The sequence below is a fragment of the Coffea eugenioides genome, chromosome 10, assembly GCF_003713205.1.
Source record: "Coffea eugenioides isolate CCC68of chromosome 10, Ceug_1.0, whole genome shotgun sequence".
In the NCBI taxonomy this organism is placed as follows: domain Eukaryota; kingdom Viridiplantae; phylum Streptophyta; class Magnoliopsida; order Gentianales; family Rubiaceae; genus Coffea; species Coffea eugenioides.
Genome location: NC_040044.1, coordinates 13,135,531 through 13,153,910, shown reverse-complemented (window position 1 = coordinate 13,153,910; position 18,380 = coordinate 13,135,531). Strand labels below are relative to the sequence as shown.

The following is an 18,380-nucleotide window of genomic DNA, read 5'->3' as shown; positions in this document are numbered from 1 at the left end:
GTCTTGGCTGCTCGTGCATTGGCTGATCGGGCCGTGTGGAGCACTCTAGGAACATAGGATGACTTATTCCGTCGATCCCAAGTATTACCTAGAGCTGGCAAAAAAGTATAAAACCCAACAATCCGCCCAATCCGTCCATTAATTTTAAATGATAGGTTGGGTCAATTGGGTTATGAGTTTTATTGGATTGGGTAAGAATAACTCAATTTATTCATTGGACGGGTTGGATTTTTTATTTGGGTACCCAATACCCAATTTGTTTAAAAGTAATTCAAAATAATAAATACAAGATTTAATACACATATGCCCAACTATTTACATTTGGACTTGTGTTAATAATTCATTAATTAATTAATTTGTATTCAAAATTCTCATATATATTTTTTCAATCATTTTTTTAATTTTTATTTAAAATAAAAAAGAAATTTGATATAAAAACTCATGCTTATTTTACTTTTATAACAGTAGTTAAACTTGCTCAACTTCTATAATAATTTATTATGCCTTTTAAGAGTATGTTGTTTTCCTCCTCTTTTTTTTTTCTTTTTTTTTGTGGTAAAAATGTCAAGTTCATGAATTCTCCTCTCATTTATTTCTTGAAAAGTTTGGGATTTTCCTTAATATTCCCTCTGTCCCACTTTGATAGTCATGTTTCTTTTTTCACATATTTAAGAAAAAGTAGTTAACTTTGTTGGAAAAGTAAATTTAGATTGCTATTTTCCTAAAATACCCTCACATTAAATATGGTACAATTTTATGGGAACTTGAATTGATGGTAAAAAAAGAATCAACTCTCATTAAATGGGGTAGGTTTATAGTAACAACTACTTACATTGAATAAGAGTATTTTAGAAAAATTAAAATACAACTACATTCTTCAATTGGAAAGTGGACTACAATTTGGGACAGATAAAAAAGGAATACAAGACTATCAAAGTGGGACGTAGGGAGTAATTTTTTGGGGACTAATACCAGTACTTTTTACAAGCATATAATATTTTCTGCTTTATATTTAAATGTATAATTTATTATCTAAAATTCACAATACAAGCAATATAAAATATTATTCTATTTATGATGTGTTTCCAAGGGACTTAAGAAGTGAGTGTGTGTTTGTGTGTGTGAAAATACATTTATGTATGTGAAAATGTGTTTATATGTGTGAAAAAAAATCTTTTTTGTGTGTTAAAATGTATGATATAAAATCTTCAATGGTGAAATGCATACGAAAGGATGTCTTGATCACTCATTTTCAACGTTCATAAATTCCTACAGAAAATTCATAAAGTTTTCCAATTTTGTGCTATTACCTGTTTTAAAACTTGTTCAATGGTCTTCTACTCTTTTTTAATTCCCTTGTATTAAGCCTCTTGTACTGCTTATTTCACCCCCCCCCCCCCACCCCCCACCAAAAAAGAAGAAGTTCTCATGTACTGCTTACTTATGGTTGGTTCCTTTCTCCTTATTTTCATTCTCCCTTTTCTGGCAATAAGTTCCTTTACCTTCATTTAAAATCTATTTAAATGTATAATTTATTATCTAAAATTTACAATACAAGCAATATAAAATATTATTCTATTTATGATGTGTTTTCAAGGAACTTAAGAAGTGAGTGTGTGTTTGTGTGTGTGAAAATATATTTATGTATGTGAAAATGTGTTTATATGTGTGAAAAAAAATCTTTTTTTTTGTGTTAAAATGTATGTGAAAAAGTTTATGTATTAAAATGTATTAATTAATTTGTTGGGTCATATTTGGGTTATGGGTTTGAAATAACCCAATATAATCCAATCCAAAATCAACCTAATCTAAAGTTGGACGGATTGGGTATAACCCATTTAAGTAAAAATTCAATATTAATCCACCCAAAACCCGCCCAACCCGCCCAATTGCCAGGTATACTATTACCGTAAGTCTAGTCAGTCTCTTTCAGGGACTTCTACCAAATTTTCTGTTTTGAAGATGAATAAATCCGAAGAGAAAAATTGATTGACCTTTTCATTTATCACCTGTCGAGATAATAAGAAAATTTCCAATGGAAGAGTTGTTTTTTCCCACAGAAGAAATATAATAGTTTTGGTCCTAAATGTTTAATTAGCACCTGTGTGATTTTAATATCTAAAATTTTCGATAAAAATAAATCTGGTTTTCAATTTTTAGAATTTGGACAATTTTAGTCCGTAAAATTTCAATAAAAACTAATCTGGTCTCAAATGTATTTAATCTGAAGTAGAATTAGGACAATTGAAGGGTTTTCCCCTGTTACTAACCGACTCCAATCACGCACAGTCACATGTCCATTAAATTGAATTTCAAAATGAAAGGGAAAGTAACAAATAACTTTACATAAGAACATTATGAACTAATAGCTCACCTACTAACACTGGAGTAACTAATTAATCACAACAAAGGGAAAAAAAAGAAGAAATTAGTTAAACTACACAGTTGAAACCAATCAAAGTACCTAACTCATATATCCAGAACTCATTTTCACTCTCTATTCCAACCCCACTCCCCCTTAAGCAAAAGATTCCCTACAGGTTTTTGTATATAATTTCACAAATTTCTTTATTTTATTTCTATTTTTGTGGTTAATTAATTACTCATGTGTCATCACATAAGTTAATATTCTTATTGTCTAAAGTCAGGTGCTTTTTTATTCCCTTTTTTTATTCAATCTAGTGAACATGTGACTGGAAATAACATGATTTCGTTAGTAATTAGGGAAAATCCGTCAATTACACTAAATTTGCTTCAATTGGAAATATTGGGAACCATATTTATTTTTGCTGAAAGTTAGGAACTAAAATTACACTGGTGCCAAACATTGGAGAGGACTAAATTCACACAAGTGCGAAACACTAGGGACTAAAACTTTATTTTTTTTCCTTTTCCTATCAGTATGAAATAACCCTAAGTTGGTTCACCACATCTTAATTAGTCGATGCAATCGTGAATAAACTTGTGTTCTTGGACACTCTAGTCTCATAAAGACTGCTTACCTTGTGCATAAATGTAGCCTGCACATGCATTTGCTGAGGGCATGTGAAGCACTCCTAAAACGTAGGATGGTTGACATACAATTGAACGCAGTCGTCAAGATTCCAATTGGATTTTAGATATCTCTATGGGGATTATTGAGAATAATTAGATAGATTGTAGAAAGAATCAAAGGGAGAGATAGAAGCAGAAGCAAGGAGCAAGAATAATAGGGAAGGAAGAAAGAAAGAAGAAGGTGAAAGAAAGAAACAGAGATGGAAGAATATTCAATGCAAAAGGATTGGGACTTTCATTCACTCCGTAGCTGATTACAACTTCCTCATACAATGGCTATTTATAGGCTAGTATACTCTCTTCCATTAGTAGGATCTAACTAACTGCTATAACAACAAACCTAACCAATTGATACAATTGAAATTGAACTATTGGCTAATACATGATTGCTACTGCATCCTCTGATGAAAATTGTTTCTTTTTCCAACACAAGAAATGAGAACTGTTTGTTGGTCTATGATTTCGAGATTGATTTGCGTATGGTGTTTACTGTAGAAGTTGTCACAGTAGCCTCGGACGTCTTCAAGGGGTTGTTCATGCTACAAGTCTATGACATAATGAAGCTGTCAAGGAAAGACTTCCAAGTCCGTCCTAGTCTTCCCATTTATTCATTTTTTTAAAAAAAAAATTATTAATCATACTTCATACATAATTTTCACTTGATATGCGTAAAAATTCACAAATGTGTTTTTGGATACAACGTATGTCATGAAAGTCATTAAGATATATGTTTGTAATGCACATCTTCTAATATTTAGTCTGCAAAATCCCATATTTCAATAATTGTGTGTTAGTGTATTTCTCTCTAAAATTCATTCTCTCTTTCTACTCTTTAAGGCTCCTATAACAAAAATGGCCTTCAGATCTGATCTTTCTCCATAGGAGGGAACCTTTTTTTTTTATACATTTTATTTGCTTTTTAAAAATAAATTCCCTCTAGCGAGGAATTTTCTTTGCTAGCATTTCTTGGTAAGTATTTCTTCTCGCCTAATTTTTTCTAGTGAAAATTTTATTCTATCCTAGGATTTCCCTTGTAAGAAATTTTTTCCTTTTTTTCCCTTTTTTCTATGAGATTCGAGATTTCATATGGTTTGCTAGATTTGAAAATTTTAACATCTACCATGTGAGCTGAATTTCTCCTTGGGCTTCAATCATTTTTTAACAAATGTTATTTTTAAAAACATGCACAAATCTTTTGAGTTATAGTGATTCACCTGGATGCAGGGAAGATGTTTTGGAGATTTAATGTTTTTCATATTCATTAATATCTATTTGCTCAATAGATAGATTGAGATTTCATATTATTTACTAGTTTTGGAATTTCTCACATCTCCTATGACAACTAAATTTCTCTTTGAGTTTTAAGCATTTTTATCAGATGATTGTTAGAAAATATGCACAAAATCTATTGGACTGCAATGATTTATCCGGATGGAGGATGTTTTGGAGCTTCTACGTATGTTATATATATATATATATATATATATATATATATATAATTTAAAAAAAAAACAAAAGATGCTAAGGACTAATGGCATTTGCGATTCTGTCATTGGCAATCCATGCTATATCCTAAGTTACCAAGCATTTTAGGTATATGACAAAAATCTTCTTGAATTACCAAACTATCTTTAGAAAGAAAAAGAAAATACAAAATTAATGATATACGTCATTGGAACTCAATCATTTCATGAAATCCTAATTACCAGTAAGGCCATATTACTTTTTTTCGATTCCACAGTATTCATCTTTTCAGTCATAACCAAACCCTAGATCCTGAGCACTTCTATGGCAAAGAAAAAATGAAGGAAGACAATTGAACAATTTGATAGGTTGACAAAAGATCAGAAGTGTTCAAAATATTCACCAAAACAAAATGCATATGACATTGTCTCTACGTTCATTATTCTACTTAGAATTTCAAGCAACAAATTTCCCAATAGTAGTTTAATTTTTTTGAACGGCAACTTCATCATTTTGTTGCGTATAGTATCGATAGAAAAAGAGTGGGATTAGCAATAATAGAAATCAGCCAAAAGCTTTGAGATGATAGCTTCTTAATTCTCTTCTAGTACATAAATATTATGATATGATTTTATTGTTTGCACAATAAATCAATAGGATTTATATCAGGAAAATTAACTTTTATTAGTAGTGATAAAAGTCAAAAAATATGAATTTTTCATGCAATAATTGAAAATGTCAACACAAAATTCCATCTACAGCTGTCAACTCCATTAAGAACTATTACATGCTATGTACATGATAATTTTCTGGAACGATTATAGTGAAGATACAACATAGAATTTTATGTGCTTGTCAACTACAGCTGCTGGAGAGTTTTTGTGTGTGACTCTGACCAATAGCAAGCAAAGAGGGTGAAGAATACTTGTCTACATCTTCTATGAGTACTTCACCCACAGAAACATAGAGTCACTAAAAACTTAAACCATTGAACCTACAAAAAAAGCCAGCACAAATGAGAAAATAGAAGTACATTAGAGATTTTAGCCAATGGAACACTTTCAAAAGTCTATTTACATTTTATTGTATATCTTATCAAATATCTTCCTTTCAATGGATGATTAACTTCCACAAATATAGAGTAGCCTCTTACTTGAAAGGTTCTATTTAACGAGTGCTAAATGGGCACTCGTTAAAATATATTTCAGGTGTTAGATTTTTAAAAAATTAAGATTAATTAGAGAAAGTGTATAAATACAAGGAAATGTGGTAATTATTAGAGTGTGTCTATACATGGTAAATTAGGTGAAATGTAGGTAGGTTGATGAGTGTCAATTGAGCACCCTTTAGAACAACTCTACTTGAAAAAGTTAAACAAAAAGGAAAAAATCATATAAGGCCATTTCTCAATGCACAAGAGAATAAGACTTTATCTCAAATACATTATTAGGGCCTGCAAAAAATTGTAACTGCAAATTCAAACACAACTAGACTATGAATTAAAAATAAAAAATAGGACAACATGATTAGAAGCAAATCTAAAAGCTCTTGATAAACGCACAGTCAATGATGCGGAGAACGATGAAAAGACAAGCGATGACCATTGTTAGATTGTATTAGGATGGAGAAAAAGCAGAAGAGAAAAATCTAGCTAAAATCAAGGGATTGGGTGAGAAAGAAGGCTGTAAATATGGGGGCAAATTATCCGTTTGACCTTTGAACTTTTAGTTTAGGTAAAATTAAGCCTTCAAACTATTTGTAGTAGTCAATTTTCAGCCCTTGAACTTATAAAATTGGGAACCCGTAGCCCTTTTGGATAGTTTATCCAGTTTTGCAACTCGAAATCAAATCACACGAATTTGCAGTATCATCCCAGTACATTTACCTCCATTTTCAGCATCCCAGCACAAACTCCACCTCTTTTTTTCTCTATAAGTATCATTATTACAGTGACTAACCATCTCACCGCAAGTACGCTTACAAGAAACTTATTCAGCCATTTCTGCCACCATAGATGCTCCTCTATTTCTCTTAATTTTGCTTTCAACTTAACAGCTTTTGCCTCAGATCTTGATGCTGCAATTTCAAATTTCTCTTTTTGCTTTTCTGTTGTATTAATCCTCCTTAGAAAGCCCCGTATCAACTCAATAGAATGACAGCACATCTCCTCGTCAATCCAATCCCAATATCCACAGCTACCAACTTCTTGTGAGCAAACGGCATACCTTCTCTCTGGGTTCCTATCAATCCACGAAATAATCATCTTTGTAACTTTACCGCAACGACAAATAGGAAGCGGAGGGCTGCGATATTTGGGCATTTTTACTTGTTTTGTGGCACAATTCTCTCCCTTCCCTCTGCAATTCATTTGTTGAGATCTATTAGCGATTCGGGTTAGGAAAAGGGAAGAAGATGAAGTTGTTCACTTTTTGCTTGTTTCTATGCAAACAACAGACCCTTCTTTAAAGCATACTGTCATTTGTACGATTTGACTTTTCGATTGCAAAACAAGATAAACTAGCCAAAAGGGCCACATGTTCCCAATTTTACAAGTTCGAGGCCTAAAAGTTGACTATAAATAGTTAAAGGGTTTAATTTTACTGAAACTAAAAGTTCAAGGGCCAAATGGATAATTTACCCGTAAATATGGAGAAAATTCTTGAGACCGCTTCTCAAGAATTTTAAGATTTAGTGGGCTGCTGAGTTACTTAGATAATTAAATTAAAGTATTGCGGAAACAAAATTCGTTCAAGGCTAAAAAACAGATCAAGGCTGTCTTTCCACGTATCCCAAAACAATTTTTCTGCATTAAGGTCTGATAAATAAATTTTAAAATGTGTATACATATTTAAGCAGTACATTATGCTACAAAAGGCTAAAATCATGGTCTCAAATTACTGACATTATAAAACTTACGCTTCAAAAGGCTAAAATGATGGTCTCAAATTGCTGACATTAAAAAAACTATATAGTCGTAACAATAGGAAATAATCCACTTCACTAATGGACATTAAAAACTTATTAACAACTACTAAATGATTAGTTACCATAAACTTCCTGAAATCCAAGGTTTTTAAGATAAATAGGAAACTTCACAAGCAAATTTAAGGGAATGAAAGTAAATTGGCACAATGACCAACAGTTAATAACTCTTTCCATCGTGAACACACTCTACCAACACATAAAGATTCAAATGGCCGTTTTAGACAAACCTCTGCATCAGACTCTTGTACAACGAGTTTAACCAAATTAACAGAATTGTTCCAAGCGACAAAATTAACCCTTAGTGGTTCAAATGAAATGGATAAACATCAACCTAGCTTTGAAATTTGAAGATGGGAGGACAGACCTAACGAAAGAAAAAGAAAAGCCAGCCGTTGAATATTCGTTAGGACCTATTTGGAATTGCTGTACTTTTGCTAAAAAAGTGTTTTTTGAGGATGAAAATACTATTTAAAAGTCGACCTTTTGGTCATTAAAGCATTTTTAGCATAAATTCAAAATTGGCGCTTTTAGGGCAACTTTTACATTGCAAAAAATAAAAACTAACTTTAGCTATTTTATTATAAATTTTGAACTACAATTATCAAATTGAAAAAGTACTTATGTAAGTATGCATCTAAATGATATGATTAAACACTTAATAAATAGTTTGACCAAAAGCTCTACCAATTGAAAGGCTTTTAGACAAGTTACTGCAATCCCAAATGAGATCTTAATAAAAAAATTACTAAAAGCGCAACCAGTCTTTAAAGCTAAAAGATAAGAAGGGTGAACATGTTCAGAATGCAATATGTATTCACATACAACCCAATCTCAAATAATTGCTTTCAACGAGGTAGTTAAAAGCACAAGCAGCAGGTGAAACCAAACTACCTTTTTTATACAGTATAAGGATATTTCTCGTACTGTATCTCCATCCCAATTTGGTTGACTTGATTAGTTGAGATATCTTCCACTATTTAACTCCAAAAAAGACGACAACAAAGTACAGTCTAGTTAATAAGACACTTCACCTATAATCGAATAATTAAGAAAGTAAGTGGAGAACTATTCTTAATTCTCTAAAAATTAAAAACTCCAAAAAGACGAAAAATAAAAGCTTAGTACCCTGTCCTGGTTTTCCTTGCAGCATCTCTGACTCAATTAGTCAAATTATAATTGCTTACTCTTGCCTGCCACTTAAAAACGGTTAATTGCAATATACGCCATTGAACTACTATAATGTTTCGGTCTGCTCCTCTCATTAAATCTGTCAATTGCAGCAGGTTAGCATATTAAAATATCAATCAATAGCACGTACATTTTTTTTCTTTTTTGGACAAACGTCAATTTTGTATTTTAAAGAACTAACTTGAAAATATAAGAGTTAGTTACAAAACAGAGCAACTGCTCTTCTATCATTTTGTGCTGCTTCTCTAAGCGCCACAGGGAAATCAGATTCCCATTGAACATCTTTAGTGAGTCTAACTGCAAATTTTGCATTTCTATGCTACAATCATTTCCAACTCTACCGGTAAAGGAAAACCACAGAGTCGAAACAACATCCTCAGCTTTGCTATATCTTCCAGGATAGTGCCTATGATGCTATTATTCAGCCCTTTACCTTGTAATCTGTCAGTGATATATTTGCAATCAGATTCAATATCAATTTTGCTCCATCTTTCTTCCTTAGCCAGAGTCATAGAACCTGCTTGAATCCACTTAAAATCTGTTAATTTATTGCTATCTTTTTGAATATAAAGACTGGACAGGAACTGCCTTTGTAGTAGGAACCTCGGGCTCTAAGGCTCTTTTGTGTCATGGCAGCGCTTGTCAGTCAAGGACCAAGTGCTTTTTTTTTTCCCTTTTTTGAAAAAAGCCAGGAAAATGACAAATCAGGCTTTACGTGAATTCGAGCATCAAAATTTTGAATTGTTTGGTCTACGAGGTCACCAAAATCCATCAAACATGTTGACAAATGTTGCAAGTCAGTAGCTTTCACGAAATTGCCAGCCTCCTGTACAAAATCTATAGGCATAGCTATTCATAATTAGTTCCCCACGAAGAAAGAGGACAACAGGAAACTGTAAAAGACAAAGATAAATAAATAAAAATCAACTTAAGTTTCCTGTGGACAATAAATATCTTGATACTGGCAAGGAATTCTCATCTGCCATCATTTATCGGCAAAAGAACATGTTTTTTTGGGCTAACAATGATTGTAACATCACTAAGAAGGGATTCCATCTCCTCTAAATCTGTTGCAGGATGTTGAACCCTCGAATGCCTCATTGATAGACTCATTCCTTCTAATTCCAATGCTACTTCTGATGGGCGTAGGGTATACATATAACATTAAACTCATCCTAATCAAGTTTTACATTTATAAATTCCTAAATACCCCACACGCGATTTATCGCAAGTATACGAATCGTGAGCGAGTATAGGGTATTAAGGGTCGACCCACAAGGAAGATTGCAATTACCGGCACTACTAAAGCTTCTCTATTATTTAGACTATCAATGAATTATAACAAATGAAACCTACTGCACTTATACAAGAAAATAACAAATGAAAGCTCCTTAGGTTGTGGTATCCCTAACTACTCATGCAAATGCTATATTTGGATCATTGAGTACTACATCTAGGCTTGTTATGGTGTAATTTCCTTATGCATTTGAATCATACTTTCGTAGTGAATCAATTATACTTATAACTAATCCATACCTATTCTCATCATTATGAAATTAGTTACAAGTTCATTTCTTCAGTGAAATTACATGAAATGAATCACTAAAAACCACATAGGTGCACCTCTACTTTCGTGAGTGTACTTCCTATGTTTAGCACTTCTTGAACTAGTGTTAAATCTCAATTTTCATTGCAGAAATAACACCTTAAATAATCACAATTAATGGTACCAGATTAATCATGATTTAAAGAACCAAAATGATAAATAACTTGCTCAAATCATAGCAATCAAATAACCAAATAATAAACACTAACAATCATAGAAAGTTCAACCAAACCCAAGGTATAAACTTTAAAAACACATAATAAACACAAAATTCAAAACTTGCATATTAACTATACTTAAAAATTTGATACAAAAGATAAAGAGTTGGAGAAGAGATAACCCATGTCACTTGAGCTTCAACTCCTCCATCTTCATCCTAATGTAGCCAAGCTACAAGAATGGATGATCTATACTACTCTACACTAAGCTAAACTAACACTTAGAAGATGAAGGAGCTACATTTCTGCACTCTCCAAGTTCTCCCGTATGTCTCTCCCTTTTTTTTTTTTTCAATCTTGCAAGATTTGGCTATTTCAAGACAAGGGAAGTCAAGAAAATGAGGCCTACACCACCCTTTTACAGCTGCAAAGTAGTTCTCACATGTCTGGCATTGCATGTGACTTGTTGGAGGTGAAAATAAGTTTTCCGCGTAAAGAGCAGCCTTCTCTTACCACAATCCGGCCAGAAATCCGGCCAAATTCCGGCCGGATTGCTACAGTGACCATTTGGTCACTTCTGGTTCAATTTCCAGCTCTGTTCCGATTTTGCATCAACTTCTACCGAACTTTTCTTGATGACAAAAGCTGATTTAGCTCTTGACCAAAACATTAAACTTGTAACTCTTTGAGTTAGCTTTCCAATGCATAAGAATAACCTCATTTGGATTTGTGTAAGCTGAGAAATGACCGAAATACCCTTGCCTACTCATTGCCCTATTTCAGCTTCGACCAAATGAAATTGGCTACTGTACTTCGGCTTTTTGACTTGGAAAACCTTCAAACTGGATTCAGATGTCTTCACCAAAGTTGTAGATCTATCTCTTATCTTCAAATTGGTTCAAGAATCATCTCAATCCGATCATTGTACCTCATGTTATAGCTGAAATACGAAAATGTGTCAAAACTGTCAAAATGCACAAAATCCCACTAAAAAGTGATAAAAATCTCATTTAATCACTTAAAAGCATTTTTCACCAATTATAGCCAAAATGATTCATTTTCTTCCAATAATATACCCAAAGTGACTAAAAATAATATAAAATATCATAGAATTATTACGTAAATTAGTCACTTATCAACTTCTTTCATGGTTGGCCTTTTTTTTTTTTTCTTTTGTCAGCATAGGGGTGTCCGGGTCAAGACCCGAAGGCGGCCCGACTAATCCCCTGCGCCCAAGTACACCGCCACCCCAAGCGCACCGGGAGTTAAGTGGGATTCGACCACTTGACCTTGGAGTTCCGGAAGAAGCCCAAGACCAGATGGTCTAGCCTCGGGGGGCGGTTGGCCTGTCTTCCCCCTTGACATTTAAGCATCTTTTAGCCAGCATAGTAACTTCTTTCAGTTGCTCAACATTTCTTTCAGTGTCGATATTATCATCCAGAACTTCAAACAAATGGTTATCCTTTATTGAAGAAAGAAATAACCCGCCAGACTTCTCTCCCTTGCAGATCTATCAAAGCACAGTACCTTCTCTCCTGTCAATAGCTCCACAAGAACAACCTCAAAGCTATAGACATCACTCTTCTCAGTTAATTGACTAGTCTGCAGGTACTCAGGGTCTAAGTAGCCAATTGTTCCTTGCACCATCGTTGGTATCTCACATTAAATCATGGGTACCAATCTTGATGTTCCAAAGTCTGACACTTTCGCTGTGTATTTATCATCTAGGAGTATGTTGACCGACTTCATGTCTAGATCAACAATAGGAGGAGAAGTAGCAGAATGCAAATATGAAAGCGCCCCTGCAGTTTCTATGGCTATCCTCAAACGAGTATCCCAGCATAGAACCGAGGCCTTGGTTTTGTTTTGCACATGATCAAAAAGTGTTCCATTGTTGATGAATTCATAAACTAGAAATTGGAAGAAGTAGTTTAGTAGTAATAGGAAACAAGAGCAGAAAGGCATTATCGTTTGCTTTATCTTTTCTTTTTTCTCGGAACAAGGAGACTAATAGTAGGTAGTTTTTCTTCTTTTTCGCAAGAAACAAACATGCATCTTTCCTTTTCTTTTTCATCGCATTTTTGGAGAATGGCTGTAGAAATAAACTCAAATATTTTGCACGTGGTTTTTTTCCATGACGATGAACTAAACTTCCCTTTCTAGTCAAGAAACAATAGAAGATTTGGTTTATCTAAAATTGTGAGATCGAATTAATTATTTACTTGTATTCGTATGTTTTCTGATTTAATTTTTTCTGATTTTAATATTATTTGAATATTTTGGTCCGATATTTAAATTAATCTAATAACCTAAAATCAATTAAACCAGTTAAATTCGTAATTATTTAATTGCTTTAAATTAGTAGTAACTAGTATGATTAAATTTGTGTCAGGAGAATATATGGGTTAATTTAAAATAACCCTCATAGCGCGTTATTTGGTTAGAACAGGATTTCTCTAATTCTTAAGGCAATTAGGAAATTGAATTCTAAGATCGTACTTAGGGTTATTTCTTCATTAGGGTAGTGGTTAATGGCCGTACTTTAATCACCAATACAGTAAGGAGAAATTGACTGTCATCGCTTGTTTGACAGTTATAACTTATTTATTAGTTAATAGACCAAATTACCATTGCATCGATGACCAATTAAGTGAACCATTTTCGAAGTTATTTTGATTCAATTTTAGCACATTGTTATTTTAGTTCTTTTTTTATTGTTATTATTTCCATTTTATAAAAATCCCCCATACCTTGAATTCTAGGAAAAAACTAATTCTCTCCAATCTCTATGGATTCTACCCTGCTCACCACTATTTACAAAATTCATATTTTTTTTGAGTAGGCATTTTTTATTATACAATCTCGACATCTATCAATTAAAAGCATCTAAATATGAAACAAACTTGTAACTAAACAAGACAAATAAGAACAAGAACAAAGTTTAGGAAGAAGAATTCTTATTCAATGTTTTGAAAGTTGAATCATTGAACTCCTTCATAAGTTAATCTCACAAATAAGTTTGGTACAAAAATGCTCTTACTTTCCTTGCAAAACTCTTAAACTAATTTTGAAACTCACAATATGAAACTACAGTTAAAACTAATTTGTACTTCTACTTCTACTCTACTTCTTTATACTAATTCATCCTTAGAAGATGCCACAAGATACTTCAAATCAATGAGATATAAGACGTATCTATAGATGTTTTTGAAAAAGAAAATGTACTCATAATGTTGTCGTAAAGTTGTTCTTCATTTTTTCAACTCAAGTTTGCTGGATCTAGCCGGATTTTATGAGAAAAAATGGTTCAAAAAGTAGTGTAAAATAAGTGCAAGTTGTAGAATCAACTTGTAGCACATACTCAGGGATCTGCAAGGTGGATCTACGATACCTCGCAGATCTGCCTCGCGGTTCTTCCTCTTTTGCAGTTTTGCACTTTCTGTTCAAAATTCAATTTTATTTTATTTTTGGACTAATTTCAACGGCAATTTTCTTGATGATGTAAGCTGAATTAACTCTTACACCAAACATGAAAATTGTAGTTCTTTGAATTAGCTTTCCAATGCATCAAAAATCAACTCATTTGGATATCTGTAAGATGAAAAATGATCAAAATACCCTGACTAGTCACTGCCCTGTTTCAGCTTTTGACAAAAATTTTGCCCGACTGTATTTCGGCTTTTGATAGAGATTTCACTAATTGATATTCAAGTTTGGAGATGATTTAATCAACTAGTTGAAAATTTTTGACCTACTCAGCACAAGTATCTTAACGAATAGTCATACAAGTTGAATTAGTGAAGCCATTTTTGGGTGGTCAGGCTACAATCTTTGACTTTTGGAGGTTTCAACCAAGTATAGACGTAGAAATTTTCTCCAATAAATGGTTTATAAAGTCTATTTACAAATTATCTGCATGCTTCAAGAAGACACTTAAAGCCAAACTATCTTTCGCCTTATCATTCTCACTAGCGTCCTCAGCAAGTGTAGATTCAATATATTGATGTAATTTACATGCCTTGAGATGAACTATTATTTGTTTCTGTCAAAAATTGAACTTCACCTTTATTTTGAGTTTTTAGACAGAACAAACAATATTGCAATTAGAGTTTGCCATACTTCAATTTACTATATCTCTGATACCACTCTGATGGATTCAAACAAATAAACACACTTAAACCCACAGAAAGAATCAAGAAAAATAATATAGAGGCAAAGGAAATTCTTCAACTATTCATCTAATGAGGCTGCGGCCTTTTGGTTTCATATGAAAACAAAACGACACAAAGCTGTGGCACCATAAGCCCTATTGGCTTTTTAACTAGTACGCTACTAGACCTCTAACACTAGTAGTAAAGGAATAAACCCATACAACTCCAACTCCACTAACCAATTAATCAATGACACGTGGCTACACTAATATAATAATGTTTGGTTAAATTTTTTTCTACAGGCGTTGCTCAATTCCTTAGCAGTGTAAAGCTTTGCATTTTCAATATCCTCAGCAGGTAACTGCTGTTTTAGCACTTTCAACATTTTTCTAAAAAGCTTCTCATTGCGCTTATTTTCGTGTATCTTCTTCACCATGTTGTACAAACAAAAAGTAGTGATCAAAAGAATCAACATGCTAGCTCGTACAGTAGTATCTATGTAAATTCTCGATTAGGTTAATACTAAATATCACAATCAAGACACACATAATAGACACCTTATCATCATCTGCAATACCATCACTATAAAAGATAACATTAAACACTAATTCCATGGAAGACCATTTTCTGACTACTTTTCGAGTACTATGAATGAAATTACAAAAGGGATGGATGACTTACCAGTAATAATTGCTGTCCTGTTCCCCTTGCACTTGATTTCGGCAATGGCTTTTGTTAAAGTGGCTTTGTCCCACATTGCCTTATAAGTGCACCAAATCAAGAGAGATTTAGTTGTTTGTTTGAACCTTTGGATCATCAAACCTTTTGTTTAGTAAAATATTTTTGGGCTCTCTTGTATTTTAAGTATTAGATGTTTTGAGTCTAGGAACACTTTTCTAAAACATTTTTATACTCTCTTCTTCATAGTAAAATACTGCTCTTTCTCCGCCCATAGATGTAGGTCAATTTAAGTGAACCACATAAATTCTTGTGTTCCTATTTTATTTATTTTTATTTTTTTATTTGTCTTTTAAGGTTACCAAAAATCCTTTTCGTCAATTTCCTGGGGCTATATCCAACAAATTGGTATTAAAGATTTTTCGGAGGTTTTGAATTTTGTGACAACAATGACAATAACAAAAACTGTTGTCGAAAAATTCGATAGAAATATCAACTTTAGGATGTGGCAGCTCAAGATGGAAGCCATTTTGGTTTAAGACGGAGTTGATTTAGCGACACAGGGAATTGAGAAAAAGTCAGAGAATTTGACAGATGCAAATTTTGCTGAGATGGATAAGAAGACTTGGTCTAGTATTATTTTAAATCTCTCTGATGAGATTTTGCAGGAGGTAGCCATTGAGAATTTAGCAAAAGCCATGTGGGATAAGGTTAAGACCTTTTACATGAAGAAAACGGTTGAGAATAGGTTTTATTTAAAGCAAAATCTGTATATGCTTCACATGACTGAAATTACATTTATACTCTCATATCTTGATAAATTTGATTCTATTATTATGGACTTGGAGAACATAGATTCCATTTTTATGACGAGGATTATACCCTGTTACTTTTGTGTTACCTTCCCCAATCCTTTAAATATTTTTGCGATAATATGATTTATGGAAAAGAAATAATTTCGCATTGAAAAATTAAATCTGCATAAAATTTAAGGAGTAGATTGACAGGGATATTATTGAAAAATTTAGTGGAGATCAGGCAGAAAGTCTGGTTATTAAGAGTAGAATCGAGAAAAAAGAATTTAACAATAGTAGATTTAAATCTAAATCTGAATTCAATCATAGAAATTTGGAGTACAATTATTGTCAAAAAATGGGGCACATTAAGACAAATTATTTTAAATTAAAAAATATATTGAAACAAAAGGGAAAACCTGGTGAAAAAAATATTGAGACTGCCGAAACTGGTGCTGCAATTGATGAGAATGAAGGAAATATTTTCTTTGCGACTGATGACAGGACAATGTCTTAAAATAAATGGATTTTAGATTCGGAATGCTCTTATTACATGTGTCCTAATAGAAATTTATTTTTCACTTATGAATCTTATAATGGTAGAATTATTTTGATGGGCAATAATACCATTTGTGATGTTGTTGATAAGGTACAATTTGAATTAAAATGCATGATGGTACTGTGAGAACGGTCATTAATGTTAGACATGTTCTTGATTTGAAAAAATCTCATCTCTTTGGGTACCTTGGAGGTTCTTGGGTGCAAATACACAGCTGAATATGACGTTATGAAGATTTCTTAAGGTACTCTAATTGTAATGAAAGTTTGCAGGTTTGGAGTTTATATATTTTGCAAGAATCTACTATCACAGGTTCGGTCGCAGTTTCGTCATCATCATCTTTATCTGATTCTGACATCACCAAATTGTGGCATATGCGTTTGGGACATATGAGTGAGAAAAGTTTGGGCATACCGAACAAAAGGGAACTTCTTTGTGGTCAGAGTACTGGTGATTAGAATTTTGTGAATCCTGTGTCTTTAAAAAGCATAAAAGAGTTAGATTTACTTCACCAGTAATTCATAAGACGAAAGGTACTCTTAACTATATTCATTCAGATTTATGGAATCCACCTAGTGTTCTGTCTAAAGGATGGTATCAGGTATATGTTGATTTTCATTTATGATTATTCAAGAAAAGTTTGGGTTTATTTCTTATACATAAGAATGATGTTTACCTCACTTTCAAAGAATGAAAAGTGTTGATTGAAAAACAAATAGATAAACAGATCAAGGGACTTAGAACAGATAGTGATATGAAATTTTGTGAAAGAGAATTTGATGAATTTTGCAGGAATGAAGGGATTGTTCGGCATCACACTGTCAGGATGACGCTTCAGCAAAATGGTGTGGCTGAATGTATGAACAAAACGCTTTTGGAGAGAGCAAGGTACATGATCTTTAATGCAGGATTGACAAAAGACTCTTGGACAGAGGCGATTTCTATGACTTGTTATATTGTCAACCGTACTCGTTCTATTGCTCTTGATTTCAAAACTCCTGAGAAAGTTTGGTTAGATACTCCTGCTAATTATTTTGATTTAAAATTTTTTTGATGTCCAGCATATATGAATATAAATGATGAAAAATTAGAATCCCGAACTAAAAGGTGTATCTTTCTTGGGTATGCTTTTGGGGTGAAAGGATACAAATTATGGTATCCTGATCTCAAATTTTTAAAATTTATAATCAGTAGAATTGTTACTTTTGATGAATTCTCTATATTTTTTTCCAAGAAAGAGTCCTCCAGTTCTTATCAAGCAAATGATAGTATGCAGAAGCATGTGGAGGTTAAAATTGGTAGTTCTGGTCCTTCTACTCAACAAGTGCCAGTAAATGCATCTGATTCTACTAATGAAAATAATTCAGAAGAGGAAGAATTTCATTACCAAAGATAGACCAAGAAGGGATATTCGACCACCACAAAGATATGCAAATTTGATTGCATATGCTTTGTTTGTTGTAGAAGAAACTGATGTAATTAGTGAGTCTGCTACCTTGTCAGAGGCAATTTCTTGTGATAATTTTGCTAAGTGGTTGATTGCAATGCATGAAAAAATTAAGTCTTTCCATCGAAATGGGACTTGGGTTCTTGTGAAACGCCCTTCAAATAAGAAAATTGTTGGATGCAAATAGATTTTCAAGAATAAAGAAGGTATTCCAGGGGTCGAAGATGTAAGGTACAAAGCACGGTTGGTTGCAAAAAACTATAATTAGGTACAAGATGTTGATTTTAATGAAATAT

At 32.9% G+C, this 18,380-nt stretch overlaps 1 protein-coding gene across 1 annotated transcript; it reads right to left on the bottom strand.

The window, feature by feature from the left end:
• Nucleotides 1–12,117: 12,117 nt before the first annotated feature.
• On the bottom strand, nucleotides 12,118–15,042 carry LOC113750461 (putative wall-associated receptor kinase-like 16). Its single transcript, XM_027294432.1, has 2 exons — nucleotides 14,907–15,042; nucleotides 12,118–12,365 (listed from the first exon to the last, which is right to left on the bottom strand). The coding sequence occupies exons 1-2, from the start codon at nucleotides 15,040–15,042 to the stop codon at nucleotides 12,118–12,120; spliced, it is 384 nt and encodes a 127-aa protein (XP_027150233.1).
• Nucleotides 15,043–18,380: the final 3,338 nt, after the last annotated feature.

Coding starts and splice junctions, on each gene's coding strand:
- LOC113750461 (XM_027294432.1), bottom strand. CDS start 15,042: ATGGTGAAGAAGATACACGAAAATAAGCGCAATGAGAAGCTTTTTAGA. Junction 12,366..14,906: donor TAAGGAATTGAGCAACGCCT/GTAGAAAAAAAT, acceptor TCCAATTTCTAG/TTTATGAATTCATCAACAAT.